The sequence below is a fragment of the Panicum hallii genome, chromosome 4 (genome assembly GCF_002211085.1).
Source record: "Panicum hallii strain FIL2 chromosome 4, PHallii_v3.1, whole genome shotgun sequence".
NCBI lineage: Eukaryota > Viridiplantae > Streptophyta > Magnoliopsida > Poales > Poaceae > Panicum > Panicum hallii.
In genome coordinates, this window is record NC_038045.1 from 47,422,200 (window position 1) to 47,448,423 (window position 26,224).

General features: G+C 50.2%; 1 protein-coding gene across 1 annotated transcript; it reads right to left on the reverse strand.

Moving 5' to 3' along the window:
• Positions 1-22,449: 22,449 nt before the first annotated feature.
• LOC112889775 (3-ketoacyl-CoA synthase 6-like) lies at positions 22,450-24,469 on the reverse strand. The gene has a single exon (XM_025956546.1). It carries the CDS (start codon positions 24,464-24,466, stop codon positions 22,988-22,990), a length of 1,479 nt encoding a protein of 492 aa, XP_025812331.1. The 5' UTR covers positions 24,467-24,469; the 3' UTR covers positions 22,450-22,987.
• Between the last annotated feature and the right edge of the window lie 1,755 nt (positions 24,470-26,224).

Below are 26,224 nucleotides of genomic sequence, written 5' to 3' on the forward strand. Positions count from 1 at the left end.
TTTTTTATATCTCCGAACTAAATATATTGATGGTATTGATGTAAAAAATGCAAAAATCATATCATCTCGAAAAATAGATAAAAAATTGATCAAATCTTATCAAAAACATCTATTTCAATGCAAGTGGTTATCCAATGATGCATTTTGAATTGGCAAATTAATCACACAGGCTTTCCATTTTAGTCCATCTCTCCCCCTAAATTAATTACTTGTCATGCTGTTCTAGTCCAGTTTATCAAATTTTTGGTCAACTCAATGACGCAAAAGATATGGATATCGCATCCCGAAATGTGATCCCTAGGTGGCATAGTGTTTTGCTAGTTATGATGAACAAACATTCACCAAATGTGGTTCTTCCAATCGGCAATGTATGGTATGGGTGGTACTCCGGCTCCGTGGAGGAAAATATATCCCCCATCGTATTTAATTTCTGGCAGGAAGATAGAAAAAAAAGCTCTAAAAACACGATAGGGAGGGAAGACGCTCCCACCATATTTTATTAAGAGGAACCAAACGGGCTTCTGGTCGTGAAAAAACCCCGAACTCTAGCTGCGCCAGCGAGGAGGATCTTTTTATTGTGTAGCATCCAGGAATTCGAGCCTTAGGTGGGTGGCACCTCTACTAGATGTAGATGCTCTACCACTGAGCTACAAACTTATCTGAAAAAAAAGGTTATATGAAGTGCTTAAACTTTGCTACTGGGGGTTCAGGCCCATCCGATGCGCTGGATGAACACAATTCGCGCGCACAAAATTTTACTATACAAAATAACGAAAATTTTGAACTCACCCTGATAATTTACCTACTCAAATTTGATCATCTTGGATTTTTTTTTTGCTACCTGCGTCCCCGCCAATGTAATAATCTGCAAACATCCCTGCTGCTCTCAGGATCTGATGTCCAAAAGGCCCAAAGTTTCAGACTTGCAGGAACCGACCGTTCTGCCACGGCGGACGCCAGGTGGCGCGCAGCGTGTATTCCTTCGTCCTGTGCCTTGCGTCGAGTTCTTCCATTTTCTCCGCCTGTCACGGCAGCCGGCAGGGACGACCCTCCAGCGGCAAGGTCAATCACGCCGGGACGCCCGGGTGGTACGTGCCCGATCGGGTTGATCGCCGATGCAGTCGCGCGCCGTCACCACAATGCGTGGCATCGTTGATCGGCGCCGGACCAGCTCCGGCTCCGGGACTTCTTGCTGCCGCTGCCGTGCGCGACGGACCCCCTGCCGTGGTCGTCCGTGGGCAACGTGTGGTGGTGGCTCGCTCGTGCCCGCTAGCTGCTGGTACGCCGGCGACGCCGGACGACGTACGGAATGCTGCGCATGTCCGTCGTAGAACCGGTGGCATGTCCTCCGTGCGCACGCCTTTGAATCTTGAACCGCATGAGAGTGGAGTTTTGGTAAACAAATGAAAGGTACCAGGAGAAGTTTTGGCATGCTGCAGCAGTAGCTTGTTTTGACAAAATTGCAGTTTTACTTGGGTACGCCGTACGTACGTACCACGTAAGGGTCCTTCAGAAACTTCATCACACGAGACTTTGAAGAACGATGGCTGTCTAGCTAGTTGCTTCCGTGCCTGGTTACCTACTACTGCTTGTTGGTAAATTATGCCAAAAAGGGCTGGTGGTGGTGCCGGTTTAGGCCATGGCGGGCGTGCCTCGAATACGCTTAGTTTTAAGGCAGGACGTGCAGGCCCATACATCTGCACTCCTAGCTAGTTGTAAACGGAATCTCCATTTCCGGCAGCAACGGCCGCACGTTCTCCCTACCGAACCTGCCCCGATTGTCATACCCCTCGAGACCCTACCGGCGGACACGAAGGTGACTTTTGGTAGCTTGCATGCACCAATCATGACCTGCCGGACCGCGCCGTCGAGGCACGCCTCCCGGCGAGGGAGCAACGGAAAGGAGGACACACATGCGCAGCACGGCCCCCCTGCCCCGGCCGGTGACGCGGTGCTCGCGCGCGCCGCCGGCCGCTGGTCTAGTCCCGTCCGCTCCCTCGATCCGTTTCGCCTGCTAGGGAATCTGCAACGGTTCACAATGGAATTTGCAAAGCCGCCGCCGCTCGGTTGCGCTTGCGGAGACGGCACCTGCCGTGGCGGCAGGGGCGCCACGCCGTCGCCCGCTTCCCCCTGCTCTTCCTCCCGTTTCCATCAGGCAGGCCCCACTCGCGTCGTCGATCGACAGATTGAAAACCGGCTGCTGGATCTCGGCGTGTGCTCGTGCGCGTGTGGATGCGGCTGCGGGTGTGGTTGGTGCCGTCGGTGTCGTCGTCGTCGTCCGTGTGGTCAGGTGCGTTCGCCTCCGTGGCTCCGTGCTGGCTTTGTTGGCTCGCGAGGGGGCCTCCCGGCGAGCGTCACGAGAGAGACTTTCGAGGCAGGGGAATGTGAAACGGCCAGCGCGTTGCAGCGGTACGCGTGGTCGGGATGGCCGGTCAGCCGAGCCGGATGGCGGCGGCGGCGACGGCCTGACCAATCGGCCGCCGGCCGGCTCCCTCGCGGTTGGTGGGGGAGCCGGAAGTCGCCCTCGCACGGCAGGGGCACGGACGCCGCCCGCCGTAACGTGGAGGGCGAACTGACGGTGGCACGATCAGCCGGGGTTGCATTGGGCGGCGTGCCGAGGCTGGTTGCATTGATTTCGCGGCGGCCGGCCGGCCGGCCGGCGAGACTCCTCGCCCTGTACTACCACGTCGAGCGCCGGCGCCGGCCGCGGTGTGGTGGTTGTGCACGGCAAGGTTGAAACAAACACCTGAGGCCCGCCGGCGCGATGTGACACGACACGACACGACGGACGGATGGTTTGGCGTGGTTGTTGGGGGTCAAACTGCGCAGTCCACGAGTGACGCACCCGGTTTTTGGTTCGTGTGGGAGGCCGAGTCAAAGCAGAGGATTTGTTGCAGAGGCAGAGTTGAGTACGGGAGTTGTGCGAAACGCGAGACTCGCCGAGGGGCTTACCGTGCCCGAACGACGCGACACAGTGACTACTACATGTACAGGGGGATCCTGTTTCAGACTCCACGACCATCCTGTACCCAACTCGAAGTTCCCCGTGACGTGTGCTAGCATTACTACCCCTCGTGGCCTCGTCCCCAGCACACCATCGGCCGGCGTGCCGTGGCGTGGCGTCCGGCGCCCGCGAGGATGACGGTTCGTTCCGGCCCGGTTCTGTTTCCCTCTTCCCTCCCATGGAATGGAAGTCCGGGACCTCACCGTGACGTGGGGGGCGTAACCGCCTAACCATCCGGCGCTTGGATGCTGACGCCCGCGGAACAGCCTCTCTCACGGGTCGTCGTACAAGGGGAATCACGTGAGCCGTGCGCGGGTGCGCGACGCCTGGCCGCCGGAGTGCCGGACGCGTCGGCCTCGGCCCGTGCGCGTTCGCGACGGGGATCGACGGCCGCGACGGCCCCCGGAACGCGGCCGCGCACCGAGCCCAGAGGTGCGCTGCGCGCACGCACCGGCCGGCTCCGCTCGGGAACCAGCTGCGGGAGCGGGACCGCGAGCGGTTGCGTCAGGTCCCGGCCGTCACTTTCCAAGCCGCGGCGCCCGTGATCCGCGGAGCGAATGGCTCCACGGATTGAGCCGGCCTTAAGAAATCGCGGCACGGCGGCAGGTGCGAACGAGTCGGGCTTTGTCAGCATGTGCGCAGGGTGTGCCCCTGGAGCTTTTGATCAGCTCCGGTGCAGGAACATTTGGTCAGGTTTGGGGGCCGGAACTCCACACACACGCACACAAAAGAAGCTTTGTATGCGAGAATGGCACAACATATTTGGACCGTGAATAGATTGATGAGTCCCATCGTCCTTGGTAGCAGATTCAGCTCAAGGAAGTCGAATACGCAAAACAGAAATGAAAGGAACATTTGCACCGTAAACAAGTTAGCACGTTCCGTCGTGCTAATTTGCTAGGACCCTGACTAGATTCCTTGCGGTAGTTCTCAGACCTCACTAGTAGTCATTCGGCCTGTTCACATTGCAATGATGCTTATATCCTGATTATTGTCTCTTGTTTCATGGGAAAAGTTCACAAGAAGTGCAGATGGAACACACTCTATCTGCCTCCCTCCCCCCAACCAACTCCGGCTGCAGGAATCTTCAGTTACACATGGATGTCAGGATCACGCGAGAAAGTACAGTTCTATGTTAGAAAAGGTACTTTTCAGCAAATATCATGCAGCACTTGCATATTTCTTTTGTAAAATTCTTCTAGAACAGTGAAGCCAAACTTACAAAATAAAAGGAAGAGAACAAGTTGAGCGAATCATCCGTGGAATATATGTGCAGAGTGAACAAACCAAGAAGGTTCATCAATCAAATTCGCTAGGACCCTCATTAGATTCTGTTTGGCACGACCGGGACCTCCTTAGCAGTAATGCGGTGATTGTTCACATTGGAATGGTAATTAGCGTTCTGATGACTGTCTTTCCTACCGTGAGAAAAATTGATGAGAAGCGATTTAAACACCCCCCCCATGTGGACTATAATAATCAACTAATTTTAGATCATAGGGAAAAATCTTAATATCAGAGTAGACATTTCAGGCATCTTCGATCACGTTTGCAGATTGGAACTCCGCAACAGCACAAAAAGAAAAGATAGGAATTCCACAAAAAAAAAAGAAATGTTTGTTTGTGTACTAGAATGGCGCATTTCGCCAAATAAAGCGTGTGGGTGTGTACTCCTCTGTGTGTAAATCTCAGTATACGGCACAGTGAGGTCAAACACACAAAAATGAACAGAAAATTCTGAATGAATTGTTCGAAGGAATCCATTTGTACTGTATACAAATTAAGAAGTTCAATTGTGCTAATTTTCGAGCAGTCTAGAATGATGGACAGGTTCCATCGTGCTAACTTGCTAAGACCTCTACATCCTTTTCTTTTTTAACCAAGACGTCAACCTCCGAAGCATAATTGACTACGTTTGTGAGAACATTAGTCATGTCTTACATTAGACAGCAAACAATAATATAAGCATGTGGGTTCTGCATACGTTTCATGTGATACCAAAGAATGGAGTCTCGATCTTACATAAATTAAGTCGATCGAGTATTCGTCGTCGAAAATAAAGAAATGGAGCGAATTATTCCAGAGCATATTATCTATTCTAGAAACTTTAGAAGTCCCATCATTCTAACTTGTACGGTCCACCTTCTTACTTTCCTCTGATAAGTTTGAGACCTCCAAGCACTAGTCTTTCGTCTGTGTTCACATAGCAATGACGATTTAGCATTCATTTTGCCCTATTTCTTTGAGGTCTTGGGCAATCTCTTTCGAATTAGCGGTGCGAAAGTCTCCAAGCAACCCGCGAAAGGAGTAAAGAGAACGGAATCTGTGGAGTGAATTTTGGCCTACTTGGGTTGGGGCTAGTACAATATTCTTGCACAAGCATGGTTACCAATAACCAAGATTTGTGGGGACTAGGATTAGACGGCTTGGCTTAAAATAAAACCAGAGCTTGGCCTAACTGCAAGCTTTCTTACTGTTGCCAAGTGTGCACTGGCCTGGGATCCTTGCGGCGCAGCAAGCAGCAAGCACATGTTCTGCTCCTGCCTAGCTACGGTTTTAGGTCGTTGGTTGTGCTCAAGGTGAAGCAGTTTTTCCTTGAAAGGAACGAGGTGAACATGGACAGGTCAAACGCTGGCTCTCTGATTCAGAACTGGTCACCGGTCAATTCCTTGAGACTTTCTTTGTATATAAAGATACAAGTTTTTTCAAGAGGTTAGTGACTTAGTGGTGATAGTATATGAGCTTGAAAGACGGGGTTGGAAGTACGGTTGGTGCGATGAGATCGGCCTTAATTTCGATGTCCCCTGCCTCTGACCTCAGATGCTGCTCCAGTGCTGCGCTGATGGGGATCTGGCTGGGCAAAGCAAACAGTGCTCAACATGTCGAGGGATTTCAGTGACTCGGCGGTTTGTCAGTTTGCAGTTTGCACTTGTAAAGAAGCTGCAAACTGTTGCTTTCGTTAGACCACCTAGCATTAGGCATCAGTCTTTTCGGGCTTTGTACGCTTGCCACTCTGTTCTACGCAGCGCGGACAGCCGCGTGCTTGTGATGCCAGTTTAACTCAAAAGTCACTGTCAGGGATGGAGACCAGAAGGGTCTCATGCGTGTCTTTTCCTTTTGGAGAAACATGGACCTCAAACTTCGTTGCGCAAAAGCAGGATTGAGATGAGGGTTGCATGTAAGGGTAACAGTAAAAAGTACAGTACATTACGTTAGAGCTGCCTTGCGTATACAGATTCTGAACTGTTTGATCTTCGAAACAATGAAAAGGCGCATGGCTTACCTTTTCAACCGTATTGTTCAGGTTCGTTCCATGCCCACAGCAGGGTGTCCTTCAACTGAGAACTGCTGTGGACTCTGAAGGGCCTTGAACATTGCGCAGCTGTTCTGAATTCTGATCGAGTCATATGCAGCTGGGGCTTCTAGAAGTGGGGGCAGATCTGCGAGACCCCAGAACTGATGAAGTGATGATCAGCTGTTCAGTCCTATTGGGCATCAATAGGCCGGGCAGTGACAGGCTCAGCGGTAGATGCTTCACCAACCGGGGAGTTTAAATGGCTTAACTAGCCTGTCGCGGCCTCTTGAACACCTCCCAACTCACACGGGTCGTCGAGTGAGGGACCGGCCCCTGGTGACCTCTCCCTCCTACCCTGTCTGCAGTCTGCACAACGGGACATGGAAGATCTGCCGCCCTCTTGTTCCCTTTCGAGCTCCAACAATATCAAAATGGCTGGCCTTTCAAACATTTTCTTGGGCTTCTTTTGTCCGGCGCAGTGGCAGGGTCCGTGTGGTGCCGTCGCGTCTGTAGAAAATACAGGAAGGGTGGTATGCGTCGTCTGACCTTTTCCTGGACACACTTGCACAACGATGCGACCGCTGATAAGACGCGCGAAAAAAAATGATGAACATTGGTGAAAGTTCCTCGTCGGTTTGCACCAAGTTCAACCAGGAAAGGAGAGGAGAGAAACGGACCAGAAACTGGCACGAACTGGAAGTAAAAAGCAGCTCGTGCTCATTCTGGTCTCCGGTTGCCGAAGTCTGCCAGCAACCCTGTGACCGGACGGGCGGTCGCCGGAGATCAGTCCAACTCAACGAGCACGATGCCGGACTGCACGAGCGCGGAGACGACGCTGCTGCTTCCTACTCCCGTGGTGCATGCATGGCGATGGCATCACGGTCGCGTCATTGCCGGATCAGAAATTGGGTGCGGAGAGACGGGAGAAAACGCTGGGCTACGAATGATGGCGACGGCGACCTGATTGAGTGAGCGTTGGAAAGGCAACGGTCGATGGGCCCTTGGCGGCGCCACCAATCCGCAAGCCGAGACTTCCTGATTGCAGCGAGTGCAAGAGCCGGAAGCGATTGGGAAGTTGCAAGAGAGATGGAAGGATAGGTGATTGGTGCGAGGAAGCCTTTGGGCCACAAGATCGCAGACCAACTAAAGGCAGTGCTGAAAGTGGCAGTGTTCTGGGTTGCAGATGGTGGTTCGCCTTCGTGTAGTCGTAGGCTCACAGTCTTTCAATTTGCACACGTTTCAAACTGGAGCACTACGCGCCATTAACGTTGGCGGTGGAAAAACTAAAGTAGATCCTTTGTACTTGTGCGGTTTCAACTCCTTCGGCAATTCTCTGACCGCACCAACTTGTGCATCAGGATCTCTGGATCCAATTTTCAGAACTGCAATACCAGTGACCTAAATTCAGATCTCTATAACACCGGAGTCTGAATTTTCGAACGACGTAATGAAAGTAAGGCTAGCTAGGAGGAACAGAGAGAGCTTGAAAAGGTGAACGATTTCCATGCCAAACCAAACCCTGAACTCCTTATCACCATGGGTGTTTCGGTCAGTTTTCAGACCATCTCCATGCCATATATGTAGACTGGCATCACGCATTGACAATCCAGATGCAACTGCTTTGGCATCTCGCGAGCCACGTCTCGGTCTCGGTCTCGCTCTCACCGAAGAAGAAATCTCGGATGGCATGCAGCGTCGTTTTTTCTCCCCGGGACGCTGTGCAGTTTGACCCATCTCAGGAAACCTGACAACTTCTTTTTTTTTTCTCCTCCTACATCAGCTCGTCTCATGGTTGCGTCAGCTAGTCATGCAAGAAGGAGCTGTGTGAACGCATGATCGAAGCAGTCAAAACCTTGGAACAGATTTCGTCAATGAATAACAAACACGCACGAATCAGATCGTTTTTTTTTATTCGCCACACCATCCCTTGCATAGAAGAACAGTAGCACTCCATTTGGTAGTTATCTTCAGGTATTAGCACGCGCCGGCGCACTCATCTTCAGAAGATTTGAAGAATCCTTTATGAACAGATAAAGAGCAATTAGCACAAAGACAGCACTCTTAAGATGCTTTTAGTGACGAGATCGTATTGTTTAATCGAGTCCGAACGAGTACAGTGGGGTCAAAACATTAGGTAAGTAGGGGCAATGCGAGCATGGTCTATACAAGATCAAAAGCAGCAGTGAAAAGGTCTCCAATTCTTCAAAAAAAGGCAGCAGGGCACGCTGGTAAAGGGCCTTGACGCTTTCAAAAAGTGCCGGAACTGGATTAGACATAGCAGCAGCGGGTAAATCACGGGTAAGTGAGTTGCATGTTGAAGTCATTGCTTGTGAGCAGCCACCGAAGGGGAGCATAATGCGTGCTATGGACTACCGCTGCTGCAAGCTCAGAAAGGAGGAAGAAAGTTCTCTTTGGATGAGCACCAGCGGCAACACTTTCTATTTCGGTGTTCAGTGAATCATGCTTCATGCACTAGTAAGTGAAGGTAAGATGGAGAGCTGGTTTACCTGGAATGACTCCAAGGACTTTGTTTCATGTGCTTGGTTTACCCTGAAATCCAGATTTTTTTTCCTTTCATTGAAAAGGAACTAGGCAATTGAATCAGCCTTTTTAGGCTGGAAAGGCTCACGATCTTTCCTCGTGCTGTATAGGTGACTGTTACCGTCAGGTTAGCAATAAACGACTAGTAGCTGCTTATTATTAGCTACCGTGACGCCACTCGGATGGACTCAGGTCAAACTGAGCAAAGAGTGGTAATTCTAGGTGGCTAGACATATTTTTCCTTTTAATTGCATGTGATAATTCTAGGTGAAGTTGCATGACTGATCTCTGGTCAAAAGCAAAGGTGTCCTTGATCTACAATTGAGGACTGAAGGGGCCGTGTCAAACTGTGCCGGCCCAGCATGGTGCAAGTTCGAATTCAGTTGCACGTCTGGCCTGACCCTTGGTTGGTGGGCCGTTGTTTTGTGGTCTTGGCTGTTTTGAACCGCAAGCTTATCAAAACATATAGGAAAATATTCTTTTTACCTTCATGAACTTAGGATGAATCCGCGTTTTCTCTCTGGATAATAAAACCGTCCGCCTGGACTCCTCGGACTTGCGATACCGGACCCATAATCTCTCTGGCCGGTTTCTCTCAGTGGTTTTCCTTCTTTTCTTTAATGATTATTTTGGCTGAATCTTTAAAAAAATAAATCATAAAATGGAAAATCCAATTTTGTGGGACTTCACGTGAGTAGATATATGCAGTGAATATATGAAATGATATAATTTAATAAAAAAATTTATTGTACTTTTAGATATATGCTTTTTTATAATTATTTTATAGCTACAGTTCCGTAGTGAAATTATGGTAAAATTTTTATGGTAGGCTAATCATTATATGCATGAGTTATAGTAAAAATTTTATACTTATTGGATCATGTATGCTTGAGAAAATTAAAGAGTCTTTGATAAAGCTTGAAATTTAATTGCTTAAGCATATATGATCCAATGAGCATAAAAATTTTACTACAGCTTATGCATATAATGGTTAGCCTCAATGTTTTCCTAGACGGAAAACGGCAGACGAACGGCGAGGGGCCGTTTAGGGTTTAGACGGGTTTAGACGTGCCTAAACGGTTTGCTACTGTAGCACCATTTTCAGCAAGATTAAAGAGGACTTTACTAACCTTTTACTAACCTTCCTTTTACTAACCTTTTGTGAAGTAAACTTGAAGATTTTGATTTTGATATCCTCCCAAGTTGAGATATGTGCTTGAAAAAGAAGGAGCAGCTATTAGAGTACAGTGTAGAACTGTAGAAGTGTAGATAATAGTGCATTACAGGCAGCATATGAACAAGAACAAGATTAAATAGTAGAATACATTAAACATGCTCAATTCAGCTCAAAATCAGCAAATGACAGAAAATAATATAGCACCGCAAATAAGTGATAAGCACAAACATAGATAGTTCTTACAAACCAAGCACCACAAATAGGTTCTTGCAAACAAAGCAATAGTTCATAAGTTCAATAGCTAGAGATTAATAGATAGTGGTAATATGGAATTATGGATGATGGTCAAAGCCTCTAGCTTAACCCATCATCCGTCATTGTCTTCCTCCCCCTCTAGCTCATAACCAGTTGTGATCACAACATGTTGGTCCAACTCAAAGTCAATATCTTCCTCATTTATTGGCTCTCCATCAGTTTCGGACAAGGGCTCTTCTTCAATCTCTCTTTCCATAGCTAATCTTGCACTCCTACGAAGTTTTGTGACCTCATCAGGACCACACGTCTCAGCAATTAATCTCCATGTGAGACCTGTTACAGGGTCAACATCAGACCCCTCTTCATCTACACCTTGGGCCATCCATCCTTGAGCAAAGGTTGATTCGGTTGCTACAAGCGGGTCTGCCCTTTTGTTGTTTTGAGCTTTATTTTTCCTCTTTGCATGAAGATGATTGAATCTAACATAGACAAGTTGTTCAACCCTCTCACATGTGAGCCTATTCCTTTTCTTTGTATGGATCTACAATATATCAAATTCATTGAGCTGCAATTAATGTTGCTGAAAAAATATGACACATGCTGAAATGATCAACTAAATTTTTGTAGACTTACTCCTTCAAAACAGCTCCAATTCCTTTCACATCCCGAGGCACTTGATGTTAAAGAGAAGATTCTAATAGCAAACTTTTACAGTGTTGGAACTTGTGTTCCATAATTTGCCCACCACTTAGCTGCACAAGAAAAATACTTAAGATTTATACAACAAGGCTGAGCAGCCAACTACCAAATTTGATGCAAATAACTTAAATACCTGGACTGAAATTATAATCCTTGCAGCCCAATTGAGCTACATTTTTACCAAAATATCCAGCTTTATCTTTGAACTTGTAGAAGTCTTCATTGAGCACTTGATTTTGCTTGTCATAGTCACCATGGTAGAATGTTTCAACAGCAGCAAAAAACCCATCTATGACATCCTCATTGTGAAAGATAGAGGGCTTGCTCTAGCTATAATAAGGGTTTAAGCAATATGCAGCCATGTGAATAGGACAGTCCAACCGTTTCTTCATTTTTTCATCCACAATTTCTATTATGCTCTTGTACAAACCAGTCCCATTCTTGTCCAGATTTTCAACAGCTATTCTAATTTCTTCCTTAGCCTTAAGAATTTCACCATAAAGCCAAGGCATTGATGGTTTAGTATCTCTATCAACCATGCGAAGAACGTTAACTAATAGCTCAAATACTCTCAGGCAAAGAGAAACACCATTTCAAAAACTAGGCTTCACTAATGTGGCTGTAGCTTGTACACCTTTGGCACTTTTCTTGACATGGCTAATTTTCTCCCATTCCTCGCTTTGGGACATCATCCTTAGCTGATCTTTCTTCTCATACAAGCTTTGCAAAGTGAGAAAAGTGGAAGCAAATCTGGTCACACCGGGCCTAATAATGTCTCTTTTCTTTATGAATTTCCTCATTAGAGACAATGTCTTGTGGTGGGCATAAATAAAGATGGTTACACTTTTTGCTGAATCAAGTGTGTTCTTGAACTTTCTTATCTTCCCAATTCCTTCAAGCACTAGGTTTATAGTGTGGGTTGCACATGAAGTCCAAAATAGATTGGGTCTCTTGACATAAAGCATATCCTTTGCTGCCATATTGTTTGCAGCATTGTCCGTGACCACTTGCACAATGTGCTTCTTGCCATCCCCAAACTTCTCAATAAAGTTGTCCACGAACTCAAAAATGAATTCCCCTGTGTGTGACTCAGCTGAGACTTCCTTTGACTGAACAAAAGATGTTCCAATGCAACAATTAATACACAAGTTCATTATACTCCTCCTCTTTTGATCAGTCCAAGCATCAGTCATAAGAGAGCACCCAATTCTTTTCCATTCTTCTGCTTGATCTTTAACTATCTTTTTTGTATCCTCTACTTCCTCATGTAGTAGCTTCTCCCGCAGCTCATGTTGATAAGGCTTCTTTGCACCTGGACTAAAGCGGCCAGCAGCTTCCAACACTTGATCAAACTCATCACAATTTATTGTGTTGAAAGGTATTCCTGAAATTAAAGTACAAGGGTATTTCTTTCAAAATGCAGCAAACAAGATACTTAAATAGTTAAATATAACAACATCCAGCAAATATTTATCCATTTACCTTGCACATAAATCCACCTTGCAATATATCTCTTCAACTTGTGCAACCTTTCAAATTCGACTTAGTCGAACCTTCATTTTCTAACTATGAGATGACATATAATTTGTGAGTACAGCACCAATGCTTGAATATATGCTAGAGTCTCTCTTTTTCTGAGAGAACAGAACATGAATTGTTTGATCACTAGTTCCATCAAGAACACGAATTGTTTGATCACTCTGTAACTATCACCAACCTACATTGCATTGCATTGCAAGGAGGAGCCGTACCAGGCAATGGAGGATCCCTGCCTCCTCTGGCGCCTCCTGCCGGCGAGCCCCTGCCTCCTCCTGCCGGCGAGCCCCTGCCTCCGTGGTGAGCCCCTGCCTCCTCCGCGTGGAGCCCCTGCCTCCTCCACGGCGAGCCCCTGCCTCCTCCGCGGGGAGCCCCTTCCTCCTCCGCGGTTGCTTCCTCCGCAGCGAGCCTCTTCCTCCTCCGCGTGGAACCCATTCCTCCTCCGCGCCGAGCCCCTGCCTCCTCCGCGCTGAGCCCCTTCCTCCAACTGCGGGGCGAGCCTCTGCCGCCTCCTGCCGGGCGAGCCCCTGCCTCCTCTGGCGGGCGAGCCCCTGCCTCTGGCCGGCGAGCTGGGCGACCGAGAAAGGAGGGAGAAGGGAGCGGCGGATGGGAGAAGGGAGAAAGGAGCGGCGGCTGGGAGAAGGGAGAAGGGAGAAGGGAGCGGCGGCTGGGCCTGGGAGAAGGGAGAAGGGAGGGCGTCGTGCTAGCCCGCGAAAGATCTTGCCAACTGTGACTTTCCCGCGCGCCCGGTCCAACTCCAAAACGGGACCCGAAACGGCCCAAACGCCGTTTAAAAACGAACAGTGACCGTTCCGTTTCGGCCGTTTCGGCCGTTTAAACCCCCGTTGACCGTTTAAACAGGTCAACCATTTTTTTTCCGCCCAGGCCCTAAACAGAACGGTGAGGTCGCGTTTACCGTTTAAACCCGTCTAAACGGCCGTTTAATTCCGTTTAGGATAACAAAGGTTAGCCTACCATAAAAATTTTACCATAATTGAATCACGAAAAATATAGATATGAATTAATTACAGAAAGATATACATCTAAATTACAATAAATTTTTTAATAAATTATATCATATCATATATTCACAGCATAAAGCTACTAACGTAAAGTCCAATAAAATTGAATTTTCTATTTTACATTCTTTTTATTTACTATGATTTTTTAAAGATTTAGCCAAAATAAATATAAAAGAAAACGAGGAAAACCAGTACAAGAAACCGGCCACGGATGTGATATGTTTGGTATCACAAGTCCGAAGAGTCTAGACGGACGGTTTCATTATGCAGGAAGGAAATACGGATTCATCCCAACATTTAGAAGGTAAAAAGAACTTAGGCCAAATATATAAGGACAAGTCCAACCCACTTCCCCCGATTTTACCTTACACTGCGTATATGGCCCATGTTTTACTTTATATCTGGGCTTCCTATGCACTGGATCAGAATTTTTTTAAAAAAGTAGTTAAAAATAAATTAAATTAGAAAAAGAGGTGCCGATTTGGAAAATTTTCAAAAATGGGTACCTCCCGCCCGATCAACGGGCGGGAGGTGTGGGGCCGGACACCTCCCGCCCATCCAACGGGCGGGAGGTGCCAAATATTTTTCCAGGCCCCTCCCGAGTTTCTTATTCGCGAAGAGGCCCCTCCCGCGGCGGCAAAGGCATCCCACCCGCCCGTTGGACGGGAGGTGCGGGGCGGACGGCATCCCGCCCGTTGGACGGGTAGGAGGTGCCGCGTCGGTCAGTCCGCCCACACTCTGAGTAAAAATTCGGTGCTGGCGGTCCGACCGCCTAAAATACTAATTAATCATAATTAGACTAATTAATTTGTTTTTAATTTTAGTTCAATTTTACGAAGAAGATTACGGTATCTAAAGCTCGTATGAAGATGGTTAACCGATAACGTTTTGCAACGTAGAATTCAAATTCTTATTTTTTGTTCGAATTTATGTTTTACAAACTATTTAAAATTCATACTTTTTCAAATACAAGATTTGTTCGAAGAAGATTACGGTATCTAAAACTCGTATGAAGATGGTTAACCGATAACATTTTACAACGTAGAATCCAAATATTACTATAGTACGATACATCAAGCCATTAAAAATAAAATAGTATGATACAAAAAATAGTTTAAATATACAAAGTCCACCGAATCAGGAGTATCTATTCCGCCTGTCTCGTTCCTCACGCTCTCTTGTTCCTCCCCCCTAGTCCTAGGCCTCGGCGTATGTGCCCCTCCGAATACGTGAGTGCATCTGGAGCACGGTGAGGACGAGGCGGAGGAGGCGCCGGCGTGAACGGGTCATCCTGGGTCTGTAGAGAAGGAGCGTCATACGTCTGGGAGGGGCCAATGATGTCTGCCCCGGCGTCGCCGCCCTCCAACTCCGACAAACTGACGCAGCCGCCGTCCCAGTCCGGCACACCGAACAGACCACCGTGTGCAGGAGCTCCCATTGACCACGCATGCAGAGTAAAGCCCTGAGAATACAGAGCAGCTGGCGTCGAACCCGGCGGGAGAGATGTTCCTGGAGCATAGGCGCCAAATGTATGAGGCTCCATTCTTGCAGGAGGAGGCCCTATTGCCGTCGAGTGCATCACTATAAAAATAAACGAAATTAGTCGTGTAAATCAAAATTGATTGAAATGGCAATTACAAAGGACTTATAGCTCGAACTGGCGGCAGAACCGCTGGACGCTGCATGCGGTGCTGCAGCGGTCGATGGGCCAGCTGTGTACACGTGGGCGGAGGCCTGAGATGAACTGGAGGCCCCCACATCGTCTACTGTAACACGTCAGTGCACGTAACGCTCGCATCAAATTATCATGAATCCGACGAAAGCTCTCTTTGTACTGTGCCTCCAGTACACGTACTCCACGGTCAAACAACGTGACCTGAGATGCAGCTTTGACCTCTCTTTGTAGGTGCTGCGTCCTCGCTTCTTTTCCTTCCGGTCAGTTCATTAAGTTTCTGCCTTGTTTCCTTGCATAGCCTCTTGAACATATCCATAAGGTGCTTGTTCTTGAACTGCCTGAAAAAGTTTGCACCGATGTGTCTTATGCACCACCTACTGCGAACATCACGCCACTTGGCCGACTCTCCGGTCTCCACACACCCCTCCTGCAAATCTAGTATTGCCCTTAGTATGCCGGCGTGACGATCATGCAGCAGGCACACATCTTCTCTGTCCCGAACGACTGCAAGCTTAACCCGTTCCAGGAACCGGTACCAACTGTCTGTGTTCTCGCTCTCAACAAAAGCAAAAGCAACCGGAAGCAATTGATTGTTTCCATCCGCTACAATGGCTATCAGCATTTACCCTCTATACTTTCCTGTAAGAAAGGTCCCATCGATGCACAGGATAGGCCGGCAGTGTTGGGATGCATTAATGCATGGATCCAAGCTGAAAAAGGCCCGCTGCAATATGAAGAGCGGACCTTATCTTCTGTCTACACTTTTCAGGTCATAATAGTTTTCAGGATTTCTTTGACAAATAACGGCCAACAATCAAGAAATATTATCATATGCAGCCTCGAACATGCCAAATCTCATCTCTAAAACCTTCTGTTATGCACTCCACGCCTTCCCGTACGAGATGGTATACTTGTACTTCTCCTAAATATGCCTGATAATAGACTTTAGTTCAAATGACAGATTGGCTACTATCATCCCATACATCTCGTTTGCAATGTATTGCGATGTAAGGTTGCGATGGGACTTCTGCACGCCCGGCAAATGACAAGTATGCTGAGTGACAATTGAGCATTCCCAATAATCTTTCCATTTGCCCTTATAGGCATGCACCCGCCACGGACAGCCCTCCTTCACACATACCACATCGTACTTATGAGACTTGCACTCGACTATTTTGAACTCTCGCATAAGAGAGAGATGAACACTTAACAGCTTCCTTCACCTCATCAATTGACTGGTATCTCGCACCCTGGATAACTTCGTTGTCCCTGCAATCCCAAGGCATGCTGGGTCCCTCATCTAAAGATGACTGAAGTCGCTGCTCACCCATTCTTCAGGCACATCCTCGTCATCATCAGACGAATCGGCATTCATTGCTTCATCCAACTCACGATCTTCGTCTCGCAGCTGTTCAACAATACGGGGTATGTTCTCCCCTTCATCAGCCACGCATTGAGGTGCTGTGGTGCCACCTGCCTTAATGTTTGGCTCCTCAACTTCTTCATCAACATCTTCATCCCCGTAGCAGCTTCGATGTTTATCAAAGGCTTCTGGTACACACTGACAAGGAGTATCAGTGGCCATTGCCAATGACTTGCATTTTGCAGATAACTTAACCAGTCATTGTTGCTTGCAAGTGGCATCAGCTCCTAGATCAAAGCGTGAGTGGTACGATTTATGACGCACTGAACACTCACAGTGTGTATCTCCTGATTAATCCTTAATCCGCTCATTAACCAGTTGCATAGGGATTCAAATATCCTTTCGTGCGGTCTGGTAATTTCTCTGACCGCATAGTTGAATTCACTTAAATCTACCCCATTCAGCCCATAAATCACATTTTCTTCTCCGTAATATATATACTGAAAGTACCCTTCTCGGAAGATATATCTGTCAATTATTAATTATTAATAAACTAGTTATAGTACATATTAATACACAACGACCCTAAGTTTCAGCGATTCCCAGCTTATATTTTCCAGATTCTAAACTATTCAGAATATAAATTATACTAAAAACAATTGAAAATACTAGAAACTATTCAAAATATAACTACCCTAAGAAATATTTCCTAGATTATAGTTATTTTCAAGTAATTATACGACTAGAACGAGAATATACCTCCAAACCGACGTGTGAATAGGGCTTCGCCGCTTCCTCTCCTCTCTTCCTCTCCTCCCTTTCTTTTTTTTTCTAGTTTTTACTGAATGAAATGGGAATTTAGGGGGCAGGTGGGGGCTTATATAGGGGGTGGGGAACTGTAGGGGCCCCGCACCTCCCGCCCGTTGGGCGGGCGGGATGCCCCCGCAGCCGAGTCAGGGGCCTCTTCGCGAATAAGAAACTTTTCTTATTCGCGAAGAGGCCCTCGGGAGGGGCCTAGAAATAGATTTGCCCGCCCGTTGGATGGGCGGGAGGTGTCCGTCCCCACGCCTCCCGCCCGTTGATCGGGCGGGAGGTACCTCTTTTTGAAAAATTTTCAAATCGGCACCCATTTTTCGAATTTAATTTTTTAACCCTTTTTTTAAAAATTTCCACTTGATCATATGTCGGGCTTTTATTCGGTGGGCTTCCAGATCGTGGAATTGACTACCGAGTACGATGCAACTCTAGCTGAGAGCATGGATAGAGATCAAATACTTGGATTCACTATTCTTGAGATTTTTTATACTACGTCCATGTTAAAATATAACAACTTTTAGATTTGGTTAAAACCAAATATTTTTATCTTTGATCAGTAATATCTTTGAAGTTAATTACTTTTAAATAGAAAAGATTATATATTATGATAGCTGGTTTCATTACGAATAAACTAATATTATTTTTACGTTGTCAACCTTTATGATATTTTTATTATATATGGTCAAGTTTAAAAGGTTTGACTTGGAAAAAAAACTAAAATTAGCTAGTTATATTCTAGGATAGTGGGAGCATAATATACTTTCATCCATCTTACAATTCAGGAGATTTTATTTTTTCGTATTTAAAGATTTGGAAAAAAACTACATAGCCCTCCCAACTATTCCTAGTGGACTATTTCACCGAGGTACACCGCGCGCGGACGCTGCAGGACGTACGCAGTCACCGCGGTGGCCAAGAACAACCCGACCAACGAGATGTAACAGTAGGAATGGTTGAGGGCTTGGATTCGATCGATGAGATCATTAGGGTTGCTCGTTGCCATCACAATGGTAGCTGCGATTGCGAGCGACATCGAGACGATCAGGAGGAAGTTGTCTATGGTCTTGGTGTAGACGGTTTTGAGGCGCTTGTGAATCGGCGATGAACTCATCATGCTGGATCGTGTGTGCGAAGTAATGTCGTGGAGGGTGAGATTGGGGATGCATGGAGGACTGGCCAGGCCAGGCCAGTGGCCGGAGTGCGGGAGAGAATTTAAGGTGGCCGGGACAAATCAATACATACTGTTTGCTTTGTGCAAGTGGACACCAACGTTGAATTGAAGTTGCTTGCCAACTATTATAAGATCAACGCTGAATTGAAGTTGCTCGCCAACCATTATAATGATCCTGTTTGGTCTCGGAGGGCTAAATTTTAGCTCATCTCATTAGAGAATCTTGATATTTAGAAATATTTAATAAAATCTATTTACAAAATATTTTGCACAGATAGGTGCTGATTCGCGAGAGAAATTTAATGAGACCAATTCAACCATAATTTACAATAGTGATGCTATAGTAACCATCTGCTAATTATAGATTAACGTATCTCGTTAGATTCATCTCGCGAATTAGCCCAGAAATTTTGCAATTAGTTTTATAATTAAATTTTATTTAATACTTCTAAATAATAAAAAATTATGTGATAGGACTGAAGTTTAGTCTTTCGGAACCGAACACGTTTACATCTCTGCCGTTTCTTTTCCTTTTCGTGTCCGTACGTAGCAGTGGGATGCACTAACGAGGTGTCCCGTATGCATGCATGCATGCAAGCAAGGTCCACAGCTTATACTGGTTTGTTACAAACTTACGATTCACGTGCATGCAATGTGTTTAGGTGCGGCCTAATCGTCACCTGTCTCTTACCCGGCGGGCTTGTTCGCTTGGCGTGCTACTGCTTGGGCACAACCCATGCCAACCCCCAGCGCCTCGCACCGCCGCCAGCAGCGCCCCACCAGTGTCCCCTGCTCCACCGCCCCCCAGGGACTCCTCTGCCGTTCTGCCCCCTCGCTGGCGTGCGGGACCGGGCCCACACGTCAGTGAACCAGCTGCAGGGGCAGTACGCAGACGCCTCCGTTTTCTCGCCGCTGCTTGCATTGCTTATTTGCAGTTTGTACTCGATGGGATTCCTGTGCAGTACTCCCATCACTGACGTGTGGGACCGAGTCCGCACGTCAGTGACCCAACTGCAGGGTGAAGCACTGCGGAGGATCCTGCGAATCCAACCCTCCGCTCGCGATCGATTCGTGCCGATTCGGACTGCGCGCATCACTGATTTCACTGCTGACCTTCCACGTGCGTGGCCCTACAGCTGCCCTTTTTCCTTTTCGTTTTCCTTTTCCACGTGAAGTATCTCTTCCTCACATCCAATTACCCTCGTCATAGCGTAAGACACGACGGATGCGCAAGAGGTGTGCGTACATATGCTTGTCTAGTTGGAGTCGTATGTGATGTGCCCAGGTATTAATTACTTTCTTTTTTCTTTTTCTTTCTAAATTTTTTCCTTTACAAAATATTGTCTTGAGAACTTGTATTTTTTTTTACAAATTGTATGACGACTTATATATCAAAGTTGTGTGAGAAATTTTTCTGACAACATTCACATGAAAGTTGTGTTCAAAATTATCCTTTAGCAAGTAGACTAAAAAAGTTATGCGTAGCGTCGTGAAAGTTGTGTTAAAAGGTTATCTAAAAGAAGTTATTCGGAAAAGTATAGGTAAAAGTTACGCATATCATCTGATAGTTATGCTGAAAAATATATTCTAATCGTTACGATGAAGAAATTATACAAGTACAAGTTATAACTTTCTAAAAATAGAAAGCAGTGGAGAAAGAAATTTCCTAGAAAAAGGTAAATCACATGCTGTCCGATCGCGCGCTCGTTCCTCCTGGCGCGCGCTCGCCGATTAGCACGCCTCGGACATCCCTGTCCGTTTGTTCTCGACCCAGTGCTATGGAATACAAACACTGTGTGGCACTCATTATGGACAATATGGACTTATCGTTGAGATGTCACGTCAGCTACTGTATTGTATGCATGCCTCCCTTCCCTCGCCCACACGACTTGCAGACTGTCGTGTTCGGGGACGTCCATGCTCCTTCGAACACGCACCCACCATGCATGCGCTGATCCGTCCCATCCAGATCGGCGACCGCGCGCGCGTGTAGCAGGTGCCCGCACCGCCGCAGGCAGGCAGCCGGCCGGCGACAGGCACGCGCGGGGAGCGGAGGATGTGACCATGCCACCGAGCCATCCAACGGGGCGCTGCGCAAAGCGCACACGCCGTCCTCGAACGGGCAGCCATCTCTCTCCACCGGCGGCGCGCGCGGCGGAGACAGTCGAGGCTTCGATCGGCGGCAAAAGCGGTGGTGGTATCACCTGCGCCGTGCCGGGCCACGTACGGTGCCGCGCATTACCTGCCGGCCGCCGCGCCGCGCGCGCGTGGTTACGCGAGCGAGATGACCGGGGCGCCGTGCGGCCGGCCGCCGCGTCCATGCTGCACGCACTGGTGGGGCGTTTTTAACCGCGCTGCGTACTGTCCCCCTGGCCATCCGTGGAGCCGTGCGTGCACCCCGCGTTCCCGCGTCTGCGCGCGCACGGCCGCCGGCTCGCCGAGACGACCGTGGACGCGGAGGGAGACGACGCCTCCCCGAGCGCTGCGGCTGTGTCAGACCGGCCTGCTGGTCGTCTCGTCGTCGCCGCGCCCATGTTACTGCCACCGTACCAACACGTTCTTCCCGGTACTTGTCTCTGTGAGAGCCAGTTTACGCCCTGTGTCTGCCTGCCTGCCTGCTGCTGCAGCTAGGGTTAAAGCTGTGCGCGCGGGTCCCTGGGCACGTACCGGTCCTCTGGATCTCCGGTACAACGCGACACTGACCGATCGACCGGCCTGATCCATGTTACTCGCTGCTACTGCTGCCTGCTAGCTCCACTGGCTTCGGATGCAGCAGTACTTGTTCTTGTAATCTTGTGCTCGTTCTGGAACTGGTTTATGGATACGTTGAGGCGAGTATCAACGCGCCGGATGTTACACGTCGTGCTCGTTTATGGATACGTTGAGGGGAGTATCAGCTAGCGCGTAGAGACAGGACTAACCGAACAGAAAAAAAAAGTGATCTTTTTGGCAGAAGAGCGGCATGCGTTTTGCTAGTGGTTTACTCTATTCACTGTTGGATCGTACTGTTACCAATGCAATGCAACTTCTTTCTGAAATCTAGCTCAATCGTCGTAACCTGACCGGAAATAACCACCACCAGTCCACCACACCACCAGTGCCCTCAATCAATAGAATTCAAGGCACCAGCAGTGGCCACTGGTAGTGGCTAGCTAGGGCACAGCACAGCACAGCACACACAGCTGAAGAATAACAGGCCGGAATTAAGAACGGAGCAGTACGCCGCCCTACGACGGCGGGGAGGGACACGCATGCTGCCGAGTGCCGGCCGCCGGCCGGCCCATCACCGCGACGAGCTAGCTAGACCCGGACCCCGTCCGATCCGCATGCAATGCGATGCAAGCGCACAGATTCAGATCCTCCGATCGATCGGGTTTTATGGCACATGCGTGCGCATGCCATTGCCCCCGCCCGATCGACCCGTCCCGAGCGCGTTCTTGGTGCGACACCCGGGCTCAATAATAGTAGCGCGCGGCGTAGGCCGGCGGCCGGCGAGATTCCGCAGGCATTCATGGCGCCCTCCCCATGCCTCGTCACGTTTAGGCCGGGGTGCGCGGCGCGTGCCGCGCACCGTCTGCTGCCTGCCCGCTTCGAGCGAGCCACTGGCCGGCGGCCTCGTCTCGGCGTGGCGTGGCAGGAGAGAGGAGCGCGCTGCCAGCACCCAGCGGCGGCAGGCCTCGCTGGAGCAGGAGCAGCAGCGCACGGGGAGGAAAGGCGGGCGCCGGCGATAAGGCAGGCGAGGCCTCTGACCTCACAAGTCATGTCACGATCGCAGAGCACGCCGCGTGCGGCCCATCCATCCATGGCAGTGGCAGCGGCAGTAACTTCACTTCATAAATGAATTATTGTTCAGGTACAAATGCTGTAGTAGCAGTAGTAATGTGATCGATCCAGCTCTTGCGCAGTACATTTCTTGACTTGTTTTTGAATACAGACAACGTAAAATTATTAGTAGTGACCCAAACAAATGGAGTGAAGCCAAAAGAAAAAGAAAGAAAGAAAGAAAGAAAGAAAGGGGACAGCAGGGATCGATATGATCTAGAGGACCACGAGCACTGTACGTGTGTAAATGGCCGGGGGGTTAACCCCAGCGTACCCGCGCGCAACCACCAGCCCCGGCCGGAGCGCACACATGGCCGCGCCAGGCTTGGCATTCAACGCGCCCGGCCTGGCCGCCCGGCCACTACCACAACACGCTGTCACGTCGGAGACCCTCCTTCCTGTCACGGGCACGCGCGCGGCCGGTCTGCCAGTTGTAAGAGCGGGCGAGACCGAGACACGCGCGCGCCGCCGACGCGCGAGCGAGACGGAGGTGTGGAGTCGGGAACGGGACGTGACGGCGCCTACGTGTACACGACGACTGGTAGGGGAGGGAGAGGACGAGAGACCGGCTGCAAATCAGGCGGCGTCGGCGGCCGGCCGGCGGCTGGCGGCTAGTGCTTGAGCACCTCCGGGATGTCGACGGGGTAGCGGCAGATGCTGTCCTCCCACGGCCCCTCGGCGGAGCGCGCGGGCGCGATGCACTCCCACGCCGCGCTGTTGCACTTGAACCCGGACCCGAAGCCGATCATCCACACGCGGTCGCCCTTCCTCATCCGGCCCTTGGCCTCGATGTAGGCCAGCTCGTACCACACGGAGCTGCTGGACGTGTTGCCGAACCGGTGCAGCGCCATCCGCGACGCCTCCACGTCCTGGTCCGACAGGCCCAGGCTGCGCTGCAGCTCGTCGATCACCGCGCGGCCCCCCGCGTGGATGCAGAAGTGCTCGAACGCCGTGCGGAAGTCCGGGAGGTACGGCTTCACGCGCCGGTTGTTGAGCACGCGCCGCGCGATGAAGGACACCGCGAACAGCAGCTGCTCCGACGCCGGCAGCACCAGGGGGCCGATGGCGGTGATGTTGGCCTTGAGCGCGTCCCCCGCGATGGTCATCAGGTCCTTGGATAGGTTGATCCCGCGGTGGCCCTCGCCGTCCTCCTCCTGGAACACGCACCGGTAGGCGCTGTCCCCGGCGCCCGTCAGCGTGCGCACCACGCGGGCGAGCCGGAACCGGGCCCTGGCGCGCGATGTCGACAGCAGCACGGCGGCGCCGCCCATGCGGAAGAGGCAGTTGGGCAGGAGCATGGCGCGCTCCTTGCCTACGTAGTAGTTGGGCGTGATGGTTTCCGTGGACACGACGAGCGCGTGCGCGCCCCGGGGCGCCACCTGCAGGAAGTTGCGCGCCAGCCCCACGGAGATGAGCCCCGCGCTACACCCCATCCCGGAGAGGTGCACGTTCCGGACGTCCTCCCGCATCCCGTACCTGCGGATGATCATGTCCGTGAAGGACGGGACGGGCGCGAACAGGCTGCAGTTCACCACCAGGATGTCGATGGCGCCGGGGCTGATGCCCGTCTTGGCGAGCAGGTCGTCGATGGCCGAGAAGATCACCAGCTCCACCTCCGCGCGCGAGGCCTCCATGTTCCGGTACGGTGGGATGTAGTGGTGGGCGGGGGGCAGGCAGGTCTCCTCCCCGAGCCCCGAGCGCTCCAGCAGGCGCGTCATGAACCGGACGCTGCGCTCGTCGATGGAGGCGCCCTCCACGAAGGTCACCAGCTTGGCGTGCTCCAGGAAGGTGGCGAAGGGGACGCGGCAGTTGGGCCGCGTGCGGAAGCAGGCGTAGTCGACCAGGTACACCGGCCGCGGCCGCAGCATGAGGTACAGCGCCGCGGCGGCGGCGGGGACGAGCGCGGCGAGGAGCACGTGCGCCGCCCGGAGCGCCTGCAGCCCGGCGAGCAGCGCCCCGGGCCCGGCGCGCGCCGCGCTGACGGCGGCCGCCACGGCCAGCGGCGCCGCGAGCACGGCCACGAAGTTGTTCACCACGTGCTGGTACAGCGGCTTGAGCTGCTTCAACTGACGCGCCGCCGGCGAGCCCATGCTGCTGGGTGGCACTGTGGAGCGTGCGTGGGAGTGAGAGCGAGCTCGGCGGCGGCTAAGCGAGTGTGATCTTGGAAAGGGGCGGGAGGGAACGGGAGGATTTAAAGCCAAGCCCGGTGGGATCAAGGCCCGAGCAAGAGGAATGATCGTGGTGGGCCATGGGGGCCTTTACTCGACCAGGCTAGCGCGCGGCATGGTTCACCGATAAATCTGATGAAATGATGCCGCTAATTAAAGCCGCACTGATGGACTCCCATCATTCCGAGGGCAAGACCATACTACATGCGAATTGTTGGAAATTCAAATTCCCCCTAACAATTCCAAGGTGGTACAGTTTAACCTTGTTTGGTTTGAGACAGCTCATGTTTTGTAGCAACTCAGTAGAATTTTTTCTTGTACCTCAATTGGGAATTTAGAGACTGAAAACAAAAGAGATGAAGCGCCACATTACGGCATAAGTAATGCTAAGCCACGTCGCAGTCATGCTCTGCAGTCCGCACTGTGGCACTGTGCCCTCCAGCGAGGCAGAGACAGGTGGCAGTGCGGCACTACCGCTTCCTTCGGACCTTTTGTAAGGCGACTTCTATTCCACGTACAGGAACAGTTAACTCTAGCATCATTTTATCAATTGACATATGAAGCCGTCATCAATTTGCATGCATGCATGCATGACATGAACTTTGTGCCTGATCAAGTTGGAAGAACAATGGAGCCTATAGCTAGACCCATGCAAATGAACTTTAATTACCTAGGTCTATGCAAAATGTTTTGGCTTCCGTACAACTTGAATGACCAGCATCAAAATGTATCAGCATCTACATCGACACCTTACATATCGGCCAAAATAGAAAATCAAAATACGCCTTACAAAAGATTTCAGGGGAGTACTATTTGCCATGTCAGTGTACCACATCTAGACCCTCTGGTTCCAGCTTCGTGCTCCTGCTGGGGTTGAGGCAAACGACTTCAGCAAAGAAGCCCCAAAATCCCGTTGAGAGGAGCCCTTCGGTGCAGCCGGAGCTGAAAAAAGTGGCTTCCCTCTTTGCCCTCCAGGGTGGTGCGTGAGCGGCGAGAACGACGAGGTGGGGTGAAGGTGGCCGGCGACGGGAGTTGGCAAGAACGGGGAGGTAAGGGTGAAGGTGGCCGGCGGCGAGGAGCGCGAGGAGGGGCAGAAGCCGACGCGAGCACGAGATGGGCAATGACAAGAGGCGCGGGCGAGGAGCAAGGGCGGCGATGGAGCGTGTGGCGGCCGGCGATGGGGGGGCAAGGCGGGGGCGACGATGGGGTTGAGGCGGCCGGCGATGGGAGCGCGAGGCGGGGGCGATGACAAGGGTGCGAGGCGGTCGACGATGAGCGGAAAGGAGCGCAAGGTGGCTAGCGATGAGGATGGAGGTAGCCAGTCGTGGTAGCCGACGACTGGTAGTAGGAGCTCACGGCGGGATGGGGGTGACCGAGAGCAGGAGGCAAGTTCAGCGCACGGGGAGGAAGAAGCAGATAAGGAGTATGAGAATGGAAAAAAGGAAAATGAATAGGAAGAAAATAAAAAAGAAAAATAAAGATATTATGGGCATTTGACCTTTTCTACCTATTTAAAACAATCTAAAGAAGCCTTTTTACCAAATATTTTCCCAACTAGACGATTTGAAGCTAAAAAACTGTTTCACCAGAGAAGCCACAGCCGGAGCCTTGCCAAATAGACCTAGTATATCTGGACTTCAGTCTTGCAAATGTCTGTCAAGGTCAAAACTCTAGAGTTTT